The sequence below is a fragment of the Mustela nivalis genome, assembly GCF_964662115.1.
Source record: "Mustela nivalis genome assembly, chromosome: 5".
NCBI classification, from domain to species: domain Eukaryota; kingdom Metazoa; phylum Chordata; class Mammalia; order Carnivora; family Mustelidae; genus Mustela; species Mustela nivalis.
In genome coordinates this window covers 71,783,721-71,806,365 of record NC_139024.1, presented here as the reverse complement: position 1 = coordinate 71,806,365, position 22,645 = coordinate 71,783,721, and the positions used below count along the sequence as shown (strand labels likewise).

Sequence of the window (22,645 nt, the reverse complement as noted above, 5' to 3'; positions counted from 1 at the left end):
CGGCTTAACCCACTGAGCCACCCAGGCGCCCTAGGATGTTCATGTTTATAGTAAAATGTTGAGTTACCATCCCAAGTAAAAATATAGAAACTGCATTTCAAAAAATAATAATTCTAATCTTTTAATATTTTTCATAATCCATTTTCTTAACTTGTGTAAATTAAAATACACTTGGCCTCATTACTAGATTAGTTTCCCACATTATAACAAATACATGTTCCTTCAGACAGATCTCACAGGTATAATTCTACATATGTTTGCATGGAGATATGTACATCCTGCAAATTCTATGCTTGCAAGGTCAGGTTTAGAACAGCCATGAAATCACCCAGGACTTTCGGGCACATTGCATTAAAACATAAATAAAGGAAGGAACCAAAGGAGGGAACAAAAGAACACTAATGATGGAAAAATCTTACCTAGCTGATAGTCATCATGTCAGTTTTACTTAGTTTCCCACTTTATTGTTATATGAAACAATTAAATTATGTATTGTGAAGAACTAGGGTGCATAGAATACATTTTGCAAATTATTTGGTTTGATCACTCACCCTTCCCTCTCTTTCTCCTCTTTACACACATACCACCCCCCACATACACATACACACTCATAGAGAGAGATGTATAAAATGAAGTTCACCAGAAAAGCTAATGACCATTTTTTCTGCATGATAGGGGTTTTAGGTGATTTGGGTTTTTTTCCTTTGTACACTTGTTTTCCACATTTAAAACTGTGATAGTAATACAAGAAAAAATCAAATTAAGTTCCGTTACTGAAAACAATTAGTAGAAATAAATTTTATCTTTAAAACATTTGCATACATAAAGTAATACAAAGCAGACGTAAAACGTATGCCCAGCTAGGAATGTAAAATAAGCAAGATTTTCAGGGCACCTGTGTGGCTCAGTAGGTTCAGCCTCTGCCTTTGTCTCAGGTCATGATCTCAGGGTCCTGGGATTGAGCCCCACATCGGGTTCTCTACTCAGTGGGGAGCCTACTTCCCCCTCTCTCTCTGCCTGCCTCTCTGCCTACTTGTGATTTCTCTATCAAATAAATAAATAAAATTTAAAAAAAAGCAAGATTTTCATAACTAATAATAAAAGGATTTTAAAAATTTTCTTTACATTGCCTTCACTAAGAAAAATGTTCAAAAATATCTCTGCCTTAGTAAAATCCATAATAAAATTTATTATAAAATTATATGGTACTATGAATGCTCAAGTATTTATTAAAAATTAATAAACTAAAACCAAATCTAACCTCTTTGTAAAAGTCTATATCAAAAAACATTTGCAGTTCAATTGGTTAGAGAAAAGATGAGAAAAAGGAAAATGGATATGTAAAAATTTTAAACTAAAACACCATTGAACATTTATCAAAATTCTGCAAGATAAATGAATTTCTAGACTTAGTTGACAGCTATAAGAGTATTTCTTCTAGATCTTGATAAGGACAATGTTATTAAAATTCTTACCAACAGGTCTTCCTTTTGGCTTTAGTATTAACTGTTCATAACCAATTTGCTCACAGCGTCCAGACAAAATAATTTGGTAAGAACACAGAATGGAGAGATATTTACAAGGATTGCCTGAAGGATATGTGTTACAGATATTCCTCTAGACAAACACCACTGTATCCCTGAATCAAGCCTGAGCCCAATAGATTTTTTCTCTTATCAAGGTATATTTTTCTGAAGCAACTAATATTTTATCTCATGAAAACTGACTTCTGTGGATAAGATTATGGATTTTGGAGACAGCATTATCTGGATTCACATCCCAGCTCAACCAGTTAATAGTAATGTGACTTCAGACAAAAACGTTTGATTTCATTGAGAGTCCTTTTCTGCCACAGATAAAATAGAACAACATCACCACTTTGGAGATTCATGGCAATAATTAAATAACATAATTATATTACAAAGGCCACGTACAACTTTTAGACTACTATGTGATTGATAAACACTAGTTCTTTAAACATAAATAATATTGAATAGTATCATATTTACTGATTGATACAAACTTTGCTTTTACTACTAATCAACTCAGGACACAATCTATGATCTTCTTTATTAATACCAGATTCCACGACATAAATGTTTATTTTCCTATTACCCTCTGAATTTATCTATGGTTTTTCTTCCTGGGGTCCCTTTTCCTTCATGTTATTTATCAGTTTAGTGTTCTGTTCAATCTTGTATATTCTAGTAATTACTCTTGAAATTAAGAAGCATGTAGCAGGGGAGCCTGGGCGGCTCAGTGGGTTAACCTCTGCCTTCGGCTTAGGTCATGATCCCAGGGTCTTGGGATTGAGCCCTGCATCAGGCTCTCTGCTCAGCAGGGAACCTGCTTCCCTTCCTCTCTCTCTGCCTGCCTTTCTGCCTACTTGTGATCTCTGTCCTTCAAATAAATAAATAAAATCTTAAAAAAAAAAAAGAAGCATGTAGCAAATACATATATACTTTTGTAAGTATATAAATAATAAAATAAAGACTCGGTTTTTCAAATTATTAAGTAAACTTTATCCCAAACATGGGACTCAAACTCATGACCCCAAAATCAAGATTTGCATGATCTACCAACTGAATCATTCAAGCACCCCATAAAGACTGTGTGAATAATGTTTTATATCCTGTAAAATTAACATTGGTATTATGTTTTCTGTTACCTAAGATCAGATTATCGATATCATCAGGAAACAACTAGGAATAAAGTATTACCACTTCAGAATAAAATATTCAACTTGCCCCAAATTAATCGATAATAACAAAAAACTTACTTGAAATCAGGCAGTGTTTTTACCTGAGAAGTAGCCTGTGCTATGGCTTATACATAAATATGTATGAAAAACTCACCACAGTACAAAATACTATTACAGCTTGGTTGGTGAAAAAAGCAAAATGGTACAGAAACATATACATAGCTTGGGAAAATAATTTAATTTTAATAGCAAAGATTACATTAACGTATTGATTGCTGGCAAGCACTCTAACAAATATTATAAATCTTAAACATACAAGTTTAAATTAAAAAAAGAAACTATACTGGAAGTTAAAAAAAAAAGAAAAAAAGCTTTCTGACATTACTATTTGCCATTGAAAAAGACTGTGACGATTCATTCTAAATTGAACAATATAAATTATTTTCCAATTTGTTATTCTAGTGTCTTTTTCATAATACTCTCACCTAGACCTGGTAGGGTTAAGTTACATTTTACAATACATGGTTGGTATTCAAAGGTAAATGGGTCACACAACTAGGTAGGTCATAGCAAAATTTCTACTTATATGCCTTTTCCAAATATAATTTAAGGACTGATATTTATCCACTGCACCTGACCTAGCAATTTACTGAATTAAGTACTAAATAAAATTTGCCAGTGCAGGTATTATCACAATATATCTTTAAATAAAAATTAAACTGAAATTCTAGTCCAAGGCCAAATATTTTTAGTTTTGAAATTAAGAATCTAACTTAAAACAACATTGTAAAGAAGCAGAGTAAAGTGGTATTTTTTAAGCCTGTAAAAAGAAAATGACACTCAGAAGTTGAAATCCCCTCCAAACTAAGTTACTGAAATGAAAAAGCTGCTGAATGATCTGTAAGTGCCAGAAAATATGTTCTCACACCGGCGTAATCTTAGATGTAAATCTTGAGATATGTCCCAAAATGGAGCAGTTAATTTCATTCTCTCATGCATTTTGATTGAAAAGGAAAAAGGGTTTTGCTTGAAATCAAACCGCCCAAACCTAAATTAATTGTAGAGTTCAAAGAACATGACTTTATAAAACCCTTAATTATACCTATTCACAGAAAAATGTGTGTGTGTATCCTGAACTAAATTTTCAATATTAACTTGCAACATCATTAGCACATTTAGTCCTTAAATGGATCCTTTCTGTTAATATGAATGATCCCAGTTTTAAAGCTATGGAAAGTAAGGTCAGAAAATTTAAATGAGCCATGAATTAGTGCCATTCATGTCCACTGTTAAACACCAATCTCTTTTTTCTACTTTGTTTTTGGTAAATTTTCTTCTTAGTATTTATTTTCATAAATAAATTACTTTAAATAATGTTGAGAGGCAATAAAACTAACTGTAAAATTATTACCTAATTGTTCTTATTTCATCATACCTTGATTTTCTCACTTACCATATTATATTCAAATTAAGACTTTATACATACAATTTCACTGAGTATGCAATATTTGATACAGAGACAGCATAACTTATAAAATTATTCCCTTACTGTTGACTATTTAGTTTCTTTCCAATTTCCATTACTCTATACCATATTATTTTAAAACTATGTGTGTGGGGGTCGCCTGGGTGGCTCAGTTGTTAAATGTCTGCCTTCGGCTCAAGGTTATGATCCCAGGGTTCTGGGATCAAGCCCTGCATTGGGCCCTGCAGTGGGCTCCCACTCCCCATGCAGTGGCCCTGCAGTGGGCTCCCATTCCCCATGCTTGTGTTCCCTCTCTTTCTGTATCTTTCTCCGTCAAATAAAGAAATAAAATCTTAATATGTGTGTGTATGTGTGTGTGTTTTAAGTTGAGTTATCACAATGGAGATAACTGACCTAAACATTTTTATAACAAATTTCACACACTGTCTAGAACATGAGAGAAAATTATTTACATTTGTTTTGAAACAAAATAAATTAGCAGTGACAAAATGCTGAAGTCCATTGAATGAATATTTTCAGGTGATCAAGGAGGCTTCTTCTGTTTTAATTGTTTTATTACTCAATGTTATTTAAATTAGACTGTGAACAAACTTTTTAAATGACACATGGATTTCTGGAAGTATTAGTTCAGATACTATAATTAAAATTTTAATTTTGAATAACTCAAAGTTTTAAAAAAATTAGAAACTCCATGCCATGACTGCTATTAAGTTCACAAAGGCTCTTCCCGATTGCTGCCTGCCCATAGGAGCGTTGAGCATCCAGGAAGGGCAAGAATATCCACATCCCTGTATCTCTGTCCACATTTAATTTCTATCTAATCACATTGATATCAATACTATAATGATTTCTATGATTGTTCAGCATAGTCTACTCTACTGGGAGAGAAAGATAAAGAGGCTAAAGACACAGGTAATTTCTGGCCATCTTATTTGGGAAATTAGGAAAACTATTCATTTTAGTGGGCATTTTCTAAAGTCTATATCCTAAATCGATGGCTTTGTTTACATACAGATCTTAAGTGCTGTATTCAGCTCCCAGAGAAATAACCTCTTTCTCAAGAGTCCCACTTTGGGAGTTAGCCCTGAGAATTCATGGGTCATCTTCTAAAGACATAATGTAATGAGCCTTTTCCTGTTTATTTCAATGTAATAAACCTTCCTTCCATGAGAAGATACAGATGTAACAATTAAAGAAGAAAAATTAAACAACTACATCAATACCATCCATGACTGCAAAGGACATTTTAGGAGACAAAAATCTCTAACTATAAAATTACAAAAGCAAAGTGGCAAAATGTTCCTATTTCACACCAACTGACAGATTGTGAAAAACTTTAAAGAGGCTAGGGTTATAGAGACTGTATATTAGGCCTTCTTAGAAAAAGAGCCCTCAAAAAAAGCAAAAACTTTGTGGATCCCTCTATTGTTCACTGGTGTGCATGGATACATGTGTACACATGTAACTGAGAAAAATAATAAAACAAAGAAGCAAACTACACACTTCTAAGAAAAGCTACCTCCAGTCTCGATGTAAAATATTTCCTTGGTATAATGATACAGCTTATAAAAGAACAAGGAAGAAGGCTGAATCTAAATTTAGGGCAAAAGTGAGGGCAGAATGGGGTCAGGACAGAAAGAGAGGAGAATGGAAAAATAACACCTTAAGTAAAATTTTACTTTCCTCAATACAGTTAATCCAAAATCATTTCAGCCAGCATGTCACAACCCACTTATACATCAACTGGATTTGAGTGACAAAAATTTGCCAAGCCAAAAGGGATGCAGTATTTGTCAAAAAGACTGAATTGCACTTTCATATTAGTACAAAAAACGACAGTGCATGATGATTGCCACAAGCATGAGGTTGTTTAGGGGATAATTCGGGCACCTTAACAGTAGGTAGTAATGGAAAATGTCTATCTCTTTTTCTTTCCTTTCAAGGTAGGCACTTGTAATGTGCCTTGTTATACTGCCAAACCATTTCTCACTCCAAACTCCTTAAATACCACCTGTCCAAGCTGAAAATATATATTTTTTTAACTGAAGACATATGCAGTATTCCTTGCTGAAAACCACAATATAACAAATGCTTTATTGCCTCCCAGGAAAATTAAAATATCATGTACTATCTGTAATATAGGAGCAGCTCTGTTTCACTTTCTGTTAACACAGGCATACATTTATTTCTCTGTTTTTTTTAAGAATTTTGATGACTGGTCTATGAAATGACTGTAATAATGCCCTTCTATTTTTTGAAAGAACATTTCTAACTCTAGAAGAACTGCTTCATCAGATCAATTCTTAATTTTAAGATAATATCAGTATTATCAAATTTTAGCTTTATTATTACAAATATATGTATACATATTTCTGTCAAAACATATTTCCAGAAGCTTAGCAGATTTCCAAATCTGACACCTTCTCTCATAGCCAATTTTATATTAGAGGAGATATATCCACGTCTTGTTAAAATATAATAAAGGAATTGATCGACCAATTTAAAATATATTGTGAGAGTCTTTTTTACTAAAATTGCACACAACTAAATAACTGATTAGACTAAACATGGCTTTAAAAAAGACTTACTGATTACAAAATTATAATTATAAAAATATTGTAACTTAAAGAAAAAGCGGTCAGCTAAAAAAAGTAGAACTCCAATTTAATCAGCCCGTGTAATGAACATTACACAAAGACTAATGAATCATTTAAGGAATGAATCACTAGAGATGACCCATTTTTGTTTTGATAACAGGCAACTGAGGAGTCATTTCCTTAAAATGATATTTGTAGTGCTGTTTTATAATATAGTCTCAATCTTGCTGACCTACGTTTTAGTTTATAAGAACATTCCACTAAAATCTGACAGAGTAGAAGCACTTATTTTCTGTTCCTCACTCAATTCTCCATCTCTGGGGGGAAAATCTTGGACAGTCTAGATATTTAACTTTATCCTAGAGAGTCTTCTCTTTTAAAGGTTTAGACAAACCAGACTAATTATTTTTAGCTCACAAACTCAAGAGTAGAATTTGATACTACACTGGAGAGAACAAGTTGTTAGAACTCAAAGTTCTAGTAAGGTATCTGTTCAAGACTGTCCCATACTAGCTTTGCAGAAAATGAACACACCAGCACTGCTGTTAATCCCTAGTACACATGACCCTCTCCCTTCATGGTGTGGGGGTTTCCTGCAGAAAAGCACCATGAATCTTTGCAGGGAGGCACCATGAGAGGTCAGCGACCAATAGAGAAAAGAAGATACAAGTGAATTCAACAGGGTTCAGTTGGGTGGCTCTGCTAGTTATGGTTCTGCTTTTGGCTCAGGTCATGATACTAGGGTCCTGGGATTGAGTCTTAACAAAACCTTAAAAAGAAAAAAAGAAGTGAACTCAACAGACATAAGCCTATTTGCAAGTTTGCCCAGAATCAGCCGGTGAGAACCAACAGTAAACCAAATTTTGATTCTGCCCTTGGCATAATCCTCTCAGCTGCCCATTATGGGGAACACTTAAGTTGATTCTAAGAATATCACAATTAGAAAAACTCATCAGTCTTTCTAAAATACACTGAACAAGCTTAATATATTTGTAAACATAAAACACTGTATATTTTAAAGTTGGTTCTTTGCAAAAACATTAATAGTTTAAATAATCTGGACAGATACTGATGCATATAGTATAAAATAGTATAATAGTACATTCTCCCCCCAAGAGTATAATTTTTTCATGTTGAAAAAACTTCTAATTCAAGAAGAGCATACCCATGACTCCCAAAACCATGAATGAAAGTGTGATGACACCCAAATCCTTGTATCCTGCTCTATACCTTCTCTACTTACCTGTAGACCCATGAATGTTAGTTAACTGCCTACACCCAATTTCTTATTGCATAAACTAAACATGGTAACTTCTAACATTTTCCCCAAGGTTTAACTTAAGCCCCATCACACTATACCTTAATTTTCCAAGCCACAATTCACTTCCAATATGTCACAAAATTTGACTGATTGCATCTCTCAAATCTCAACTCTGTCTCCTCATTGGAATTCTTATCTCCACTGCTTCAGTTCAGGCACGGATCAATTTTTCCTTACACTGAGGTAACAGCCTTCTAATCTCCCTGAAATCTTTCGATCCTTTTCCTAAATCACCACTAGAGAAATATTTCTTTAAAAAAAAAAAAAAAAGATTTATTTACTTGAGGTGGGGGAGGGACAGAGGGAGAGAGAATCCTGAAATACACTATCTGCTGAGCAAAACACGATGTGTGCTCAATCCCAGGACCCTGAGATCATTAGCTGAGCTGAAATCAAGAGCCAGTCACTTAACTGAGTCACCCAGAAGTCCCACTAGGGAAATATTTCTAAAACACCCCAAATCATCCTAAACATGTTAATTAAAGAAAATAAAATTAAAATCATTCCCTACAACAAAATATTTTAATGTACTAGTGAAAAAAAGTAAGATGGACAGATGGAAAAATAAAAAATGGATAGGTGGACTGATAAATGATATGGTAAATATAAAGAAAGGTAAATTACAGTTATAGATGTATGGGTATTCACCACATAATTCTTTTGGATTTTCTGCAAATTATAACTTTTGAAATATCAGAGGAGCTATTTTTAATGAAACAGCTAATATTTATTGTGTAGTAATGTAGTAATGGCTAATATTTATTGTGAGCTTCTAATGTGCAAAGTAGTATTTATCCAAGCATTGTTTCTAATGGTGTGAAAAAATATTTCACATTTTGGATGTTTTTGACTCTCCAGAAAATAGAGGAGGTGGTGAGGGAAAAAGCTCTGATTTGTTGCATTTGCCAATATCCATGCTGTAACACTCTGGCTACAGTTTTTAAGCTTCCCAAGACTGAACTGGAAGAGATATGCATTAGTGTATCATCATATATTATCCCCAACATACACATAAAATAGACATAAATAGCTGGAAGAACATAGATAATGGTGCAATATATTTAAATAAGTAGAAGGCTTGAATACACAATACTTTTGTACAAAATATAACTAGCATAATTTTAAGTTTGTATAATTTTTAATAACAAGTTAACAACTGGATGGCAAAAATCCTAAAAATATAGCAATCAGTTTTCTGCTTTAGCACATCACTGATTATCTGACAAATATCAAATTAGGAAGTTTCAATTTTTGATCATTATTTTACAGATGATAGTATAAAACATTAAAGAGACTTAAGTTACTTGCCCAACAGTAATTATTACAGCCAGTTTTTAATCTAGATTTTACTGACTCACAAACCTTAACTCATAACTGCTAATTCTCAGAGTCTTCTGCCTAATGAAATTCTACTCTTACTTCAAGGCTCTTTTGTGCTCCCAGAGAGCCTAAAGCATCTCTATTATACCACTTATCAGTCTAATTATGTACCTACATGCCCATCTTCTAACATCTCCAGGCAGCTCTGCATAGAAATTCACTCAGGCAGCCTGGATTTGCACCCAAGAGTTTATACTAGCGCCTGACACTTAATAAGTACTCACTATATGTGAACCATTATGACCATGATTCCTTCGACTTGGAGAGGTTACGGATCAGAGTCTTTGCCTTAGAATATCCGACACTTAAGGCAGTGTCTGGGACATAGGAGACAATCATGTAAAAGAAAGCAAGAAAGTACAATAACAATGACAGTCTTGGTTTTCTCATCAAACAGCTTTTTGATACTGATCAAATCAGTTCACAACGGTATCCAATTGTGCAGAACAGTAATAGTGGGGAAACTGGACTTGATTAATTCTCAAGTACTTTCTTGTACAAAAACTTCATGGCTGCACGCATGTCCTTGCACTTGCCAGTAAAGTGCATTGATACAATACTTACAAAGTAACTGATCAATACACGTCAAAAATTTTTCAGCCACGCAGAAGAATGATATGTGCAAAATTCTTATTGTAGCACGTACAATGGCCGATCACTGGAGTCCAAAATTTCAGTGACAAAAGAGTGGTTAAATACATTCTAGTACAAAGTTCCAACAGAATATTATGCAATCATTAACAATGATGGTTAGAATATTCCACAGAAATGAATTAATAGGGTGGCAAGTAAAATAAGCAGAATGTAAAACGGTGTCTGTCCTACACTTACAACTTAAAGGAAAAAAAAAAGAGGCATGGGGAAAAATAATACTGCATTAACAAAAATAACAATAGTTTTATCAACACTGTAGATTAGAAGTGCTCTTCGAAAAAATTCTATTTGCAGAATTTTGTGTGATGTTCTGTTACACATAATTTATAAAAACGGTTTGGGTGTTTGAATTCTAATGGAGTCTTTACAAAATCTGGGACTTCCAGCAAGGGGTTTCTAAAAAAAAAAAAAAATAAATAAATGATTCTGCTTTTTTAATATTCCCCAGAAATGTCAATGGATAGTGTCCAAACTGTTAAAATTGATTGCAAAATTTTTAAAGAAAACCTAAGTTAGTTCAATTAAGCTTAAAAAACAACCATTAATTCAATGAGCTGATCTTTTCCAAAAGTAACAGGTTCACTGATGAAACTTATCCTTAAAAATGAGTTTTTCTCTCAGTGGAGATTAAGCCAGAAGTAAAGAGGAGACAGAAGTTAAAGGATTATCTGAGACAGCTGGAAGGAAGATTCAGAGAAAACCTTTGCTCCCAGATGATTCCAAAAACAAGCAGTATTCTGTATTCTGATGAGTTTAATGTGGGATGGCAACATAGGGGAAAAATAAACAACCCCAATGGAGAGAAATTGAATAGAATAAGGAGCTGCTTTCTATATCCTGTCACTTGTTAGTAGTGGTCTATCTCCATATTAACCAAGTTTCCTGTTGAAACTGCTTTAAAAACAAAACAGATGAGAAATATTGTCTTCTCTTCACTAGTTTATGTCTAGCTCTCCCAGTGTCTGGTAGGGGTTCAGAATTCATTGACTAAATCATCGAGGAAAACAAAACCATCAGCTCAAGCCATCAGAGAGTTTATGTTAATAATCTGATATAGACAGTCTGCTTTGATTTAAAAGGACAAAGCTTCATACTCTACAGCAGTATTGTGCTTCATGATGGCATCTCCCTGGACAGAGAAGAGCTATTGTCATCTTCATTTTACAGTTCTTAAATTATAGAGCAAGTTCCAACATACTTGTCCAAGTTCACAAATTCATCAATATACCAATTTGTTTTGCAATTACAATAGCTTTTTCCCAAAAGCACTGTGCTTTAAAATGCCACCATGTAAAGATGAGAAGATGAATGACAGCTTAAGATAATATTGTTTAGTATTGGAGAAATTAAACATTTTCTTAAATTCCCTATATTGTTATAATTTACTGAGTGGCAAAAAAGGAGTTAAAAATCAACAGTTTCTAGGGACCCCTGGGTGGCTCAGTTCACTTAAGTGCCTGACTCTTGGTTTCAGCACAGGTCATGATGGTGTGGTGTGATCGAGCCCTGTGTTGGACTCTGCAACTCAGCACGGAATCTGCTTCAGATGCTCTCTCCCACTCCCTCTCTCAAATAAAATAAATAAAAATCTTTAAATAAATAGATAAAAATCAATGAAATATCTAATGAAAACTTTGCAAAGACTACTGCCATTTAAATTTCAATACTAGATACCCATTCCTTGATTCACCTCTAAGGTCTATCATGGAGTAGAAAAATCTCTAGAAAACCCAAATATTATGATTTCCAGTAATTGTTCCTATGAGTGTTGAGCAAGTACTTCAGGTGCTCTTGACTTAAAGGAATACCTAGTAAATGGTACAGAAATTAATTACTGTTATTAGGGGAGCCTACTATATATATTGTTTTGATAATAAATTAGTACAGAGGCACATGCAACATCAGTACAAAATGCATGATGTGTGTAAATTTTGAAGGGTGGATATAAAATGATTGAATGTAGTACCTACTTAGAAATAAGGTAAGAGGTAAAAACAAACTATTTTTCTGAATGATTATTATTCTTCATTGTGAAGGACTAAGTGTACATGGGAAATAGCAACCAAGCTAGAAAATGACACATGAATTATTTCAACTCAAACTTTACCCCTGTGATTTGGCTAAGACAATTAAAATGGACATCACTCAATGATTTCTAGGCCAGATCATATGTAGTGACAGCTGAATTTACACAGATCTTGCTTAGGGTGACATGAAAGGCATGAATTTCTGCCCTTTGAAGTTCATTTTTTTATGGGGTTCACAAAGTATAATACAACTTACAACACTCCAGATTAGAATTCACTCATTATCTCTTTCCTTTGAATATGCTTTATCCCCTCTGCAGTTTATATACAGGCTGGCAGACAGGAAAGTGCACCGAAGAGAGTCACTACAGCAATTATTAGCTATAACAAGACCATATCTTGTACGAAGACAGTGAAGACCAGGAAGTGAGATTCTGTGATGACCCCAACTTCAGATTTAGCTAAGAGTCAAGTTAAATGATGAAAATAACAAGATACATCTTTATAGAGTCGTTTTTTTTCTACACAAGAAACTGTACAGAGTGACTAACACTCTCACAAAACACTAATTATAACTAGTTAGAGTCTGGATAAGTGAGTTCCAAAATAATCATGAAGGCCATACTTCTCCTCACCAACTCTGCCCCACAAAATGTGATGCATGTTTGTTTGTTTTTGTTGTTGTTCTTGTTTTGTTTTTTGTTTTTTTTTTGGGGGGGGAGGGGGCAGAACCTGATTTAAGAGTTTTCTTCCTTACTCCAAAGCAAAGAAAATAAATTCTAAGTCAAATAAGGAAGTAAACAGGGAGTGAAAATTAAAAGCGGAGGAATGTTCTCCAGGTAAAAAGGAAGAATATCAAGGGCAAGTCTATAGGCATCAGTGTGACATCTAAGAGAAGTCTGAAGCTTAAAGGTTGTCTTTGGAACCTATTTTCATAATTAACATATCCCTTAGTGTTTATCTGGATCCATAGCTTTTTAATTCTACCTAGGTCATATTCTTCTCTAGACACTCTTGTGTCGTTATCATTAAGACATTATTAACATGTCATTTTATTTTTATTTCTATTCCCCGATATCAAATAAAAGACCTAGGGTTGGAGGGGAAATCCAGGACATTTAATGGGACCAATGCTGTTATTTAAATCATTTCCACCTGTCAGCTTTACAGTAGTATGCAAAATTCAATATAAATAAATGAAGCCAATAAAAAGAGTACTTAATGATACCGTTAACAGACTCAGCATGTGGTAAAGTACTATGGATAAATAAAAAGTGTCATTTTCACTGGTTACCAAATGCTTTCTGGCAACAAAGTTAAGTCAGAAGAAGACAATTTTAAACTGGAAGCAACACAACTCTATTTAGTTAATTATACAGCTACTAATCAAGTACCCTATAAGGAAATGTGCTGTGAACTGTATGTATGGTTAACTGTACACCCCCTGCCTGAGGTGAAAAACAAAAGACAGTAGAAAAAGTGATTTCATAATTGTTCAACTTTCATGAACCTTATGCTGGGAGTTCTTAGCATTACCGACCATTGGAAGAGTTAACCAAAAAACTGATTATATTCTAAATCTCTCTTTCTTTTTCTCCCTTCCTCTCTCTATGGAAATTTTGGGGAAAAAAATATATATATCATGGAAATTTACAATAACATTTCTATAATCCATGGCCACAGATAATTCAAAACAACCAAACGAATTTCTTTGATAATTTAAATCAGGGTGTGACTTATAGTTTCCATTTAATACCTCCATCTGTGCATACGCTTTTCCTATGTGTTGATACAAAGGAAAGAGTGAAGGCAAATCATACATATGGTGACTATTGGCTGTGCATTGTTTTATGCATTATTCCACAGTTAAGGAATTAGGGATAAGGTTATAGGCTCATTCATCACAAGTATTAATCTATCTCTGTTCAGAAAAGAAAGGTTGATACTGTTTTCAAACACACTGTTGGAAAAAATTATTTTCCAATCAGAAATTATCCTTCTCAACCCTGGATTTCCAAAGTACCTTGTATTTCTAATATACCACTTACTACATTCTTCTTATTATTGTGGTTCTAACACTAGACTGTCAGTTCCTTAAGAGCAGGAATCCTGTCTTATGAATGTTATATCTTCTGCACTCTTAAGTGCAACAACGTTATACAACGTTGACCCTCAAAATTTATGAAATAAATCAATACTCTATCAACTTCACAGTAGCTCTTGAGTTTCTCTGCAACCTTCCACAATTTTCTCTTCTAAAATAATGCATCATGTCATAGAAATTGCACGCATATTAATAATATTGGACAACCAACTTATCTGAAAAAGAGAAGTGAACCAAACAATAAAGTTAGATCACCTAAAATGTGTTTAAAATCTCTTTAATAAAAGGAACTTTCTTGATTAAGAATAACGATATGACCCAGGAATTTACAGATATCCTCTTTTGGATCTAAGATGAAAGACATGCTGTAGAAAAAACTATGGCCAGGGTAATTTTTTTATTATTATAAGCATGTTTTTGTGGTCACTCTGCCTCCGTCTTTCCTTAGTTCTAACTCATCTTCCATAGAGATGGAATAATCTTTCTGAAAGCAAATCTAGGAATGTTAGTCTTCTTCTTAAATACAACTGGAGAGCAGTCTAGATTATCTCAGACCTGGTCACATGCCACCTGTGGGCTCGGTTCTACCACTGCCCAGAGTTACCCAAAGCTCTACCTTATTTTCAGAACCAAAAAAAACATCAACAGTATTTACAAATGGGTTAAACATATGTTTCCTCTGTTTTTAAGTCTATTTTCCTATTTTTTTTTCCTGCCTTAAAAATTCAAAGTCAAGTTTTAAGGTCCATCTTTCATGTTTTAAAGCCATCCCTTGTTGGTGACAGCTGCTCTTAAACACTCAGAACAGCTTCTTCTCCTAAATTCCTATCATTTTGTATTTCACTCTGTGTTTATAGTCTGTCCCTTGAGACTACAAGGGGCTTAAGTGCAAGACATTGCTTGTATAACTTTGAAGATCGAGTATTTAACCCATGCTGCTAACAAAGAAAGAAGCTAATAAAAGTTTTTCTGAATAAAAAGGAAAGAAATCTAAAAACGAATTTTAGGCAAGAAATAACAAGTGTTGGTGAAGATACAGAGAGAAGGGAACACTTGCGTACCATAGATGAGAATGGATATTAGTATAGCCACTATGGAAAACAGTATGGAAGTTCCTCAAAAAGTTAAAAATAGAACTACTACATGATCCAGCAACTCCACCACTGGTTATTTAACCAAAGAAATTAAAAACCCTAATTCGAAAATATATGGGCACCCTTATGTTCACTACACTATTATCTACAGTCGCCAGGATATGGAAACAATCCAGTGTCTGTTGATGGATGAATGGATAAAGAAATTGTGGTTTCTACATATGTACACATATCCGCGCGCGCGGATACTACTCAACCATAAAAAGAATGAAATTTTGCCATTCACAACATTATAGACAGAATTAAGTGTATTATGCTAAGTATTATGCTAAGTGAAATAAGTCAGAGAAAACAAACACCATATGATTGATATCACTTAGATGTGGAATCTAAAAATCAAACCAAATGAAAAAAAACAAAGCAAAACTCATAAATACAGAGAACAGACTGAAGGTTGACAGAGGGAAGATGGGTAGGAGGATGGGCAAAATGGGTAAAGAGGATCAACAAGTACAACTTATAATTATGATGTAAACAAGTCATGAGTATGTAATGCACAGGTTGGTGACTATATTAAATAATATTGTACTACATATCTGAAAATTGAAGAATTATTTTCCATGACTTTGCTTATGGCTTTTTATCTGTAGCTTTTTTTTTTACTTCAATATTAATAGCAATGCCTTTTGAAATTCTTGCTCAAAAACAAAGAAGCTGTATAAATATCAGATATAAGAAATTAATACTTTAAAAAAAATTAAAACAAGCATTAATTATAAGCTTTCAGTTCAAATTAAAAATTATGTCACTCTTATGCTCCTAAACCATACAAATTCTTTTAAGAGTTGTTTATTTTGTTTTATCCTCAAGGCTGAGTTTCAATGATAACTAGTCGTTGTGATTGATAACTATCTTAGATCACAGTAAAAATCAATAAATGGGGGCGCCTGGGTGGCTCAGTGGATTAAAGCCTCTGCCTTCAGCTCAGGTCATGATCCAAGAGTCCTGGAATCGAGCACTGCATCAGGCTCTCTGCTTGGCCAGGAGCCTGCTTCCCTTCCTCTCTCTCTGCCTGTCTCTCTGCCCACTTGTGATCTCTGTCTGTCAAATAAATAAATAAAATTTAAAAAAAAAATCAATAAATGGCCATTTTGCTGACAAAGCTATAGCCCAAAGGCCAAAATTTAATTCCTCACATTGTAATTTCCCGAATATGCCTGAGTATTGTTTTGTTTACCATTGTGGATTTATAAGAGAAAAAAATGCATTTTTAGTAAATCTTTACCTCTAAAATAACACATCCTCCTCGTCAATGCTTCGTAGACCTACATTTCACTAAAACTTGCCAAGAGCATTGAACTTCAGTGTAAGAATAAAAAATAGTTTTCCCAACTGTGTAAATATATTACGCTCTGGACACCCTGAACTCTTGACCTTCCCTATGAGGGAGATGTGCTAAAATGTCAGTTAATCATAAAACAGTGCCACAATGGGTTATTCAGAAGCAGTAGGCAATTTAAAAGAGCAATTTTAACATGCAATTGCCAAACCATGCAATGAAGACAATTTCTGATGATGGTATACTTTATTTCCATTTAATAAGAGAAAAAGAAAGAAACTGTATTTCCTTAGCTTCTATACCAGATGGTATACCCAGAGGAAACTGACACAGAGAAAAAACAAGCATACTTTCTTTGATTGTTCAATGGAGTTTTTGAATTACTTCCCATTTAAAACAACTTCACATTTATACCTTTTTTTAAAATTCATAAAATGCCTGAAGAAGCATTATATGAACAATAACATGGGTCAGGCTGTAAGCTAACAGTGCAATAATCATACCCCTCAGGTGAATAGAGAAGCGTGAGGCAAGCGTAGGAGGCCATAGCCACCAGAGGCTGTAATTACCACCTCTTCTAACTTGAGAGACCCTGAAGCAGGTAATTGCACTTACCAAATGATTTAAATGTACTTTAGAAAGAAAACAAACAAAAAATAGCTTTGGCAACTAGGCAGGGCATTTTCAGAAAAGGATAAAATAAAACAATATTTTACACCTCTTCAACTGCTTAAAACATTTAAAACACAGCATATATTTGAGTGTTAAGCTCACCAATCAATTGTGCTTTCAATAAAAAGTGAAGTGGCAAGCATTTAACTATGTTCCTCAGAGAATAAGTTAGCTGTGCAGATACTCTTTTGTAAAAATATACATTCCTCCCAGATTTTACCTGTTATACTTTCATTTAGGCATGCCATATTCTTCTGAAAGGGAGAGAAAAAACATCACCCATACTATGAGAAAGAGCAAAAAGAATTCAGGCTTTTCAAATACTAGAAAATGTGTTTTGAGTCCTAGTTGCCCAGTTGTCTGACATTAGGTAAGTCATTGTTTCACTTTGTTTTGACTGAGTCTTAGATTAACCAGCTACAAAATTGGTAAAATAATATATCTACCTCACAGGTGTGAAAATAAAGTATCATGATGGAGTCACTTCATATGCTGATTATAAAACAAAAATAATCAATACTTCACTATGAAAATCTACATTTCCATTTTAAAAAATACAAAATTTACTTGTTAATCCACACAAAATAATTTGACTAACTTACTCTAAAATTATTTATTGGCAGATTTCTACCAAGAAAATAAAATTTACTACTACCAGAAATAAAATTTCAATGGCTTACAAATATTAAAATGGGATCTTTAACATAATAAAGTGTAATGAATTCACTCTTTCATTGGTACTCGGTAGTCAAAGAATGTCCTGTGATACACCAAAACAACAGAATTTCTAAGAAGCAGAAAATAATCCTCATTTGTTTGTTATTTTACAAGAAATTCATGTGAAATTTATTTCAGACACAAAGACATAGCTGAGAAGTTCTTATACTTATTTTTAAGGCTTCCTGATTGTCAGCATGCAGGGTGTATTAAAATAGCTATGTCATAATAATCAGCATTTATTCAACCATATGATATTAATACTACAACTACAGTGTGGCATTCTCCTACCCTTGATTAAAATGGAATGTAGAACCAGTATGCAGAGCTTGCAAAAATTAATAGAATGAAATGGGAACTCTTTCAACGGTTACTATTGGGATTTCAAAGGAATCATTTCCACAGCTTGTGAAAAAACTTTAGGCTTCTGAAATCATTACTAAATACCAGCGACTATCACAGTTAGCATAAGCTGTGTTCTAGTTCATGTTATAGGATACCAGGCTGAGGCCAGCGGAGGTGCTGGTTAAGGCTGAGAGATCTTGAATTTGGAGAAATTTGAGAGAAATTTGGATAAATTTGGAGAAATTTGAAATCTTGAATTTGGAGAAAGGAGTATGCATCTTGAAGAAGGGAAGTAGATGACATCATACTTTCACCATCAATACTGACCTTGTATTTAGATATACAATACTTATCAATTATCTACAATTTCGGCTTTTCAGAGATTGTTTATAAATTAACACAATATATATTTTCACAAGGTCTCCTCCCTTTTCTAATAATAGAGAGCAAGAATAATAGACATTCCTGATAAAACAGTAACCAGTTTCTCAAATCTACAATGTATTTGAAAATCTAAGCACTTTTCTTGGCCATAAAAACATGCACCAAACACATCTTTTGAGGACGTTTATAAACGAAGAAACATATGTGACAAAGACTCAACACATGTAAAAGATAGTTTTAAAAACAAATAAACTTTCTACAGTGGGAAGTAAAACTACAAGTGTCAGTGAGCCTGACACCATTTTATGCCAAAGGGCCCACAGATTAAATGTTTCTCAAATAAAGAATTAGAAGGAAAAGAGCATCGTAATTCCAAAATGTCAAGACATTTATAAATTTGAAAGCAACTATGAGTGTAAGTTATTTTTACTCTATTCCCTCCCACATAGATAAGGTTATTCTCAAAATAAATTACCTCAAAACACTTTATAGTCATATTTTTACTTATTACAGTCAATATGCATTCTAAACATAAGCATTCAATAGGGATAAATCAATGCTCCTTAATATGCTGTTTTCTCCACTTATTACAGCATAACTAGCTTTAAAACACAACCTCATATACTTGCAGTCTCCATTGGCTCACACATCAATAACCAATTTCAAGTAATTCCTGGTTAAACAAATATCACATTTTATTAACAATATATTGTATGGCACTGCTAAATTTTAAGGGTCTACTTTGATGAAACCCTTTAAAAAATAAGAAAACAGATGAGATATTTAAAAGAAAAAAATTTGGACATGGAAGTCAAAAAGAAGTTATCAGGAAGAACCAAATTATGGAAAGAGCCCAAATGTCCATCGACTGATGAATGGATACAGAAGATATGATATATATATTGAATGGAATATTACTCAGCCATAAAAAAGAATGACATCTTGTCATTTGCAATGACATGGATGGTGCTAGAGAGTAGTTTGCTAAGCAAAATAAGTCAGAGAAAGACAAATACCATATGATTTCATTCATACGTTTATCTTAATTAACAAAACAAATGAATATGGGGGGAAGAAAAAAAGAGAAGCAAACCAAGAGACTGACTCTTAACTATAGAGAACAAACCTAGCATTACCAGAGGGGAGGTGGGTGGGAGAATGGGTGAAACAGGGTGATAGGAATGGAGAGCACCTGTGATGAGCACTGGGCATTGTATGTAAGTGATGAATCATGAAATTCTACACCTGAAACTAATATTGCACTGTATGTTAACTTGCTGGAATTTAAAAAAAAGGGGGAGGGGGACACTTAGGGGGGAAGAAATAAAAAAGAAGACCTGGAATAGTAAATTACTGTTCATTATTTTAATTTGTATATACTTTATAAAGATTAAATGTAGAAGGAAAGATAGTTTTATTAGGAAATACGTACAGGCAATATCCTTTGTAAAATGAATTTCATTGTTCATCTTTTTATGTTAACATGGGGAATTTAATTTTGGAAGACAGAGTGAGCTATTCCTCAATATCCACAATGTCTCCTCTTTAAATTACTTCTCTGACTCGCTGAGGTTGTGGAGTCTACTTGCCTCTCCCTCAGAAAACTCACCTACTACAATCAGAATACTTTGCCACATACCTAGAATAAAAAGACTGAGCTGCAAGAAAATTTAAGAAGCAAATTGTGTGCTTTAGGCTGAGCTATGGGGACTTAACCAACATCTTCTAGGTCAAGCTGCCTACCTAACCACAGAATGTAGAAACAAAGAACAAATTAGTAAACTCTCTGTTGTCTAAATCTCAGATTAATAATTGAGCAGTTAAACTGCCTGTTAGTGAGCATCTTCCAATATAAATATTTAAAGATTTATACATAAACATTAATATATTAAAATTGAGTCAGAACTTAAAATATTTAAAGATGACAGTATATTAGGTAATTTCATGGGTTTTGCTTTGATTCAGTTCTCTTGGTGAGTAGCCCCGGAATATTGTAAAAACAAAAATACTATAAATGCCAAACACATGTGTTCAAGAAACAAAAGACATTTTATAGGCATTTACATTTTCATAGGTACCTACAGTCTTAGTTTTCAATTTTCAGAACCTAAATCACTAAATGTTCAGGACGCATAGATTCGTGCACTAACTTCTGCAGGTGTTTCAACATAATACTTGATGGTTAAAAAATGGCTCTTCCAACTAAACTAAAAATTAAGTCACTTTCAGTAATAAACAGTACACTAAAAATGCTCTCTAATAACAGAGACAATTAAACATTTCAGTGGCTTTTGATAAATAGCTAACAATTTCTCCCACTATAACAACATGGTATAATTAGGAACTGGGATCTATATTTATATATTACTTTTTATTTCACGTTTCATCCTTCCTTCCTGTTTCGTGCTATTAATTTCATCACTTCATTTCAGGCATGGGGAGGGCAATTAACAAGTCTTCGTATACTGTAGAGTTGGGTGTCAAGTTAATCCTCAACCACAGGTTTTCTGAGTAAGAGAATAATCTCACCAAGGCCAGCTTCAGAGTAACTTTTTAATCTATATTATCAGATAGGGCCTCTGCACTGTCCGGAACAAAGTTACCAAGGGAGACAATCTCCACATAGCCGAAAGGTATTCAGCACTTGCTGAATTGCCGAAGTTTCCTCTCTCATTGGTAATGATACCTTCACCAGCATCTGTCAGAGATTTTGGACTGAATACAAGCAGGCTGAGCAAAATTGCCGCTCAAGAAAAGATTATGAATTCATCATAATACTGAATAATAACAGAAACACACTGCTCTTAAATTAGTCCAATTATGACATAAAGCTACAATTTACCAAGTTTAATAGAAAGCTTAGTGTGACTGCATCATGTGCCAAGTAATTAAAACATTTAATAGTGCATTTATGCAAAATGTCTAATGCTTGATCCCTTCATGAGGCAGAGGGGCCTGCTGTTCAGTCTTACCTGCACATTTGGTTCTGGTAATTAATGGAGGTCCTGGGAGCCCCGTTCCACCTTCACCAGGTCTTGTAAGTAGAACACGGATCTCATACTCAGTATCTGGGTCCAAATGCCACAATTTATAAGTTGGAGCATTGACTGCGTGCGTTTCTGTCCAGGACCCTGATGTCATCCGGTACTCGACCTCTTTCAGAATAATGGGACCATCGCCAATGATGGAGTTAGCATTTAGCTGAATCAGCAAATAGGTAGGCCCAACACCAAGCAGCTGGGGAGGAGCAATGGGTCTTGGTGGTTCTAGAAGAGATGAAGGTACAACCCAATTAGTTAAAAATCCAAAAGACTAAATAAAATACATAAATATATTAATGTCTCTCAAAGCTGAAAGGTTTAATGCGTAATTTACTTAGGAGCACATAACAAATTCTTAAGGAAAACCAGAACAATGAGTGATCTGAACCTGTACTTTTAAAGAGTAAATACTTTCACTGATGGGATATGACCCTTTGTGCCACAAGTTTTCTTTTATTAAAAACATGTCTCTCCAGAAGATAAACTTGTACAGATTCAGTAACCAAGGGAAATAAAGGGAAAATATTTAAGGATGGATATCTCTGATTAGCTACTAACAGAGTACATTTGGGTCTCTGACATTCTTGAGGTCCTAAGACCTCAACAAATCTCCAAATTAATGAATACTGTTATAACTTTTTATTTCATTCATGAAATATGGCAAAGGAGTACTTTGGTTTTTGCTTTGTTTTTCACTTCTGCAGAGTTTTCACTTCCTGCAGAGGAGATGAGAGGAAGGAACAGCAAAGCTGAACTTAGAAGCTGATACCAAGTGCTGACTTG

At 33.9% G+C, this 22,645-nt stretch overlaps 1 protein-coding gene across 7 annotated transcripts in view; it reads right to left on the bottom strand.

Annotated features, from left to right (window-relative positions):
• PTPRK (protein tyrosine phosphatase receptor type K) overlaps window positions 1-22,645 on the bottom strand; it is a 560,500-nt gene that overhangs the window by 210,258 nt on the left and 327,597 nt on the right. For all 7 annotated transcript variants that reach the window (XM_082729854.1, XM_082729853.1, XM_082729857.1 and 4 more), the window contains exon 7: window positions 21,794-22,087. In XM_082729854.1, coding sequence (XP_082585980.1) covers window positions 21,794-22,087 — 294 coding nt within the window. The remainder of the gene's footprint in view (window positions 1-21,793; window positions 22,088-22,645) is intronic.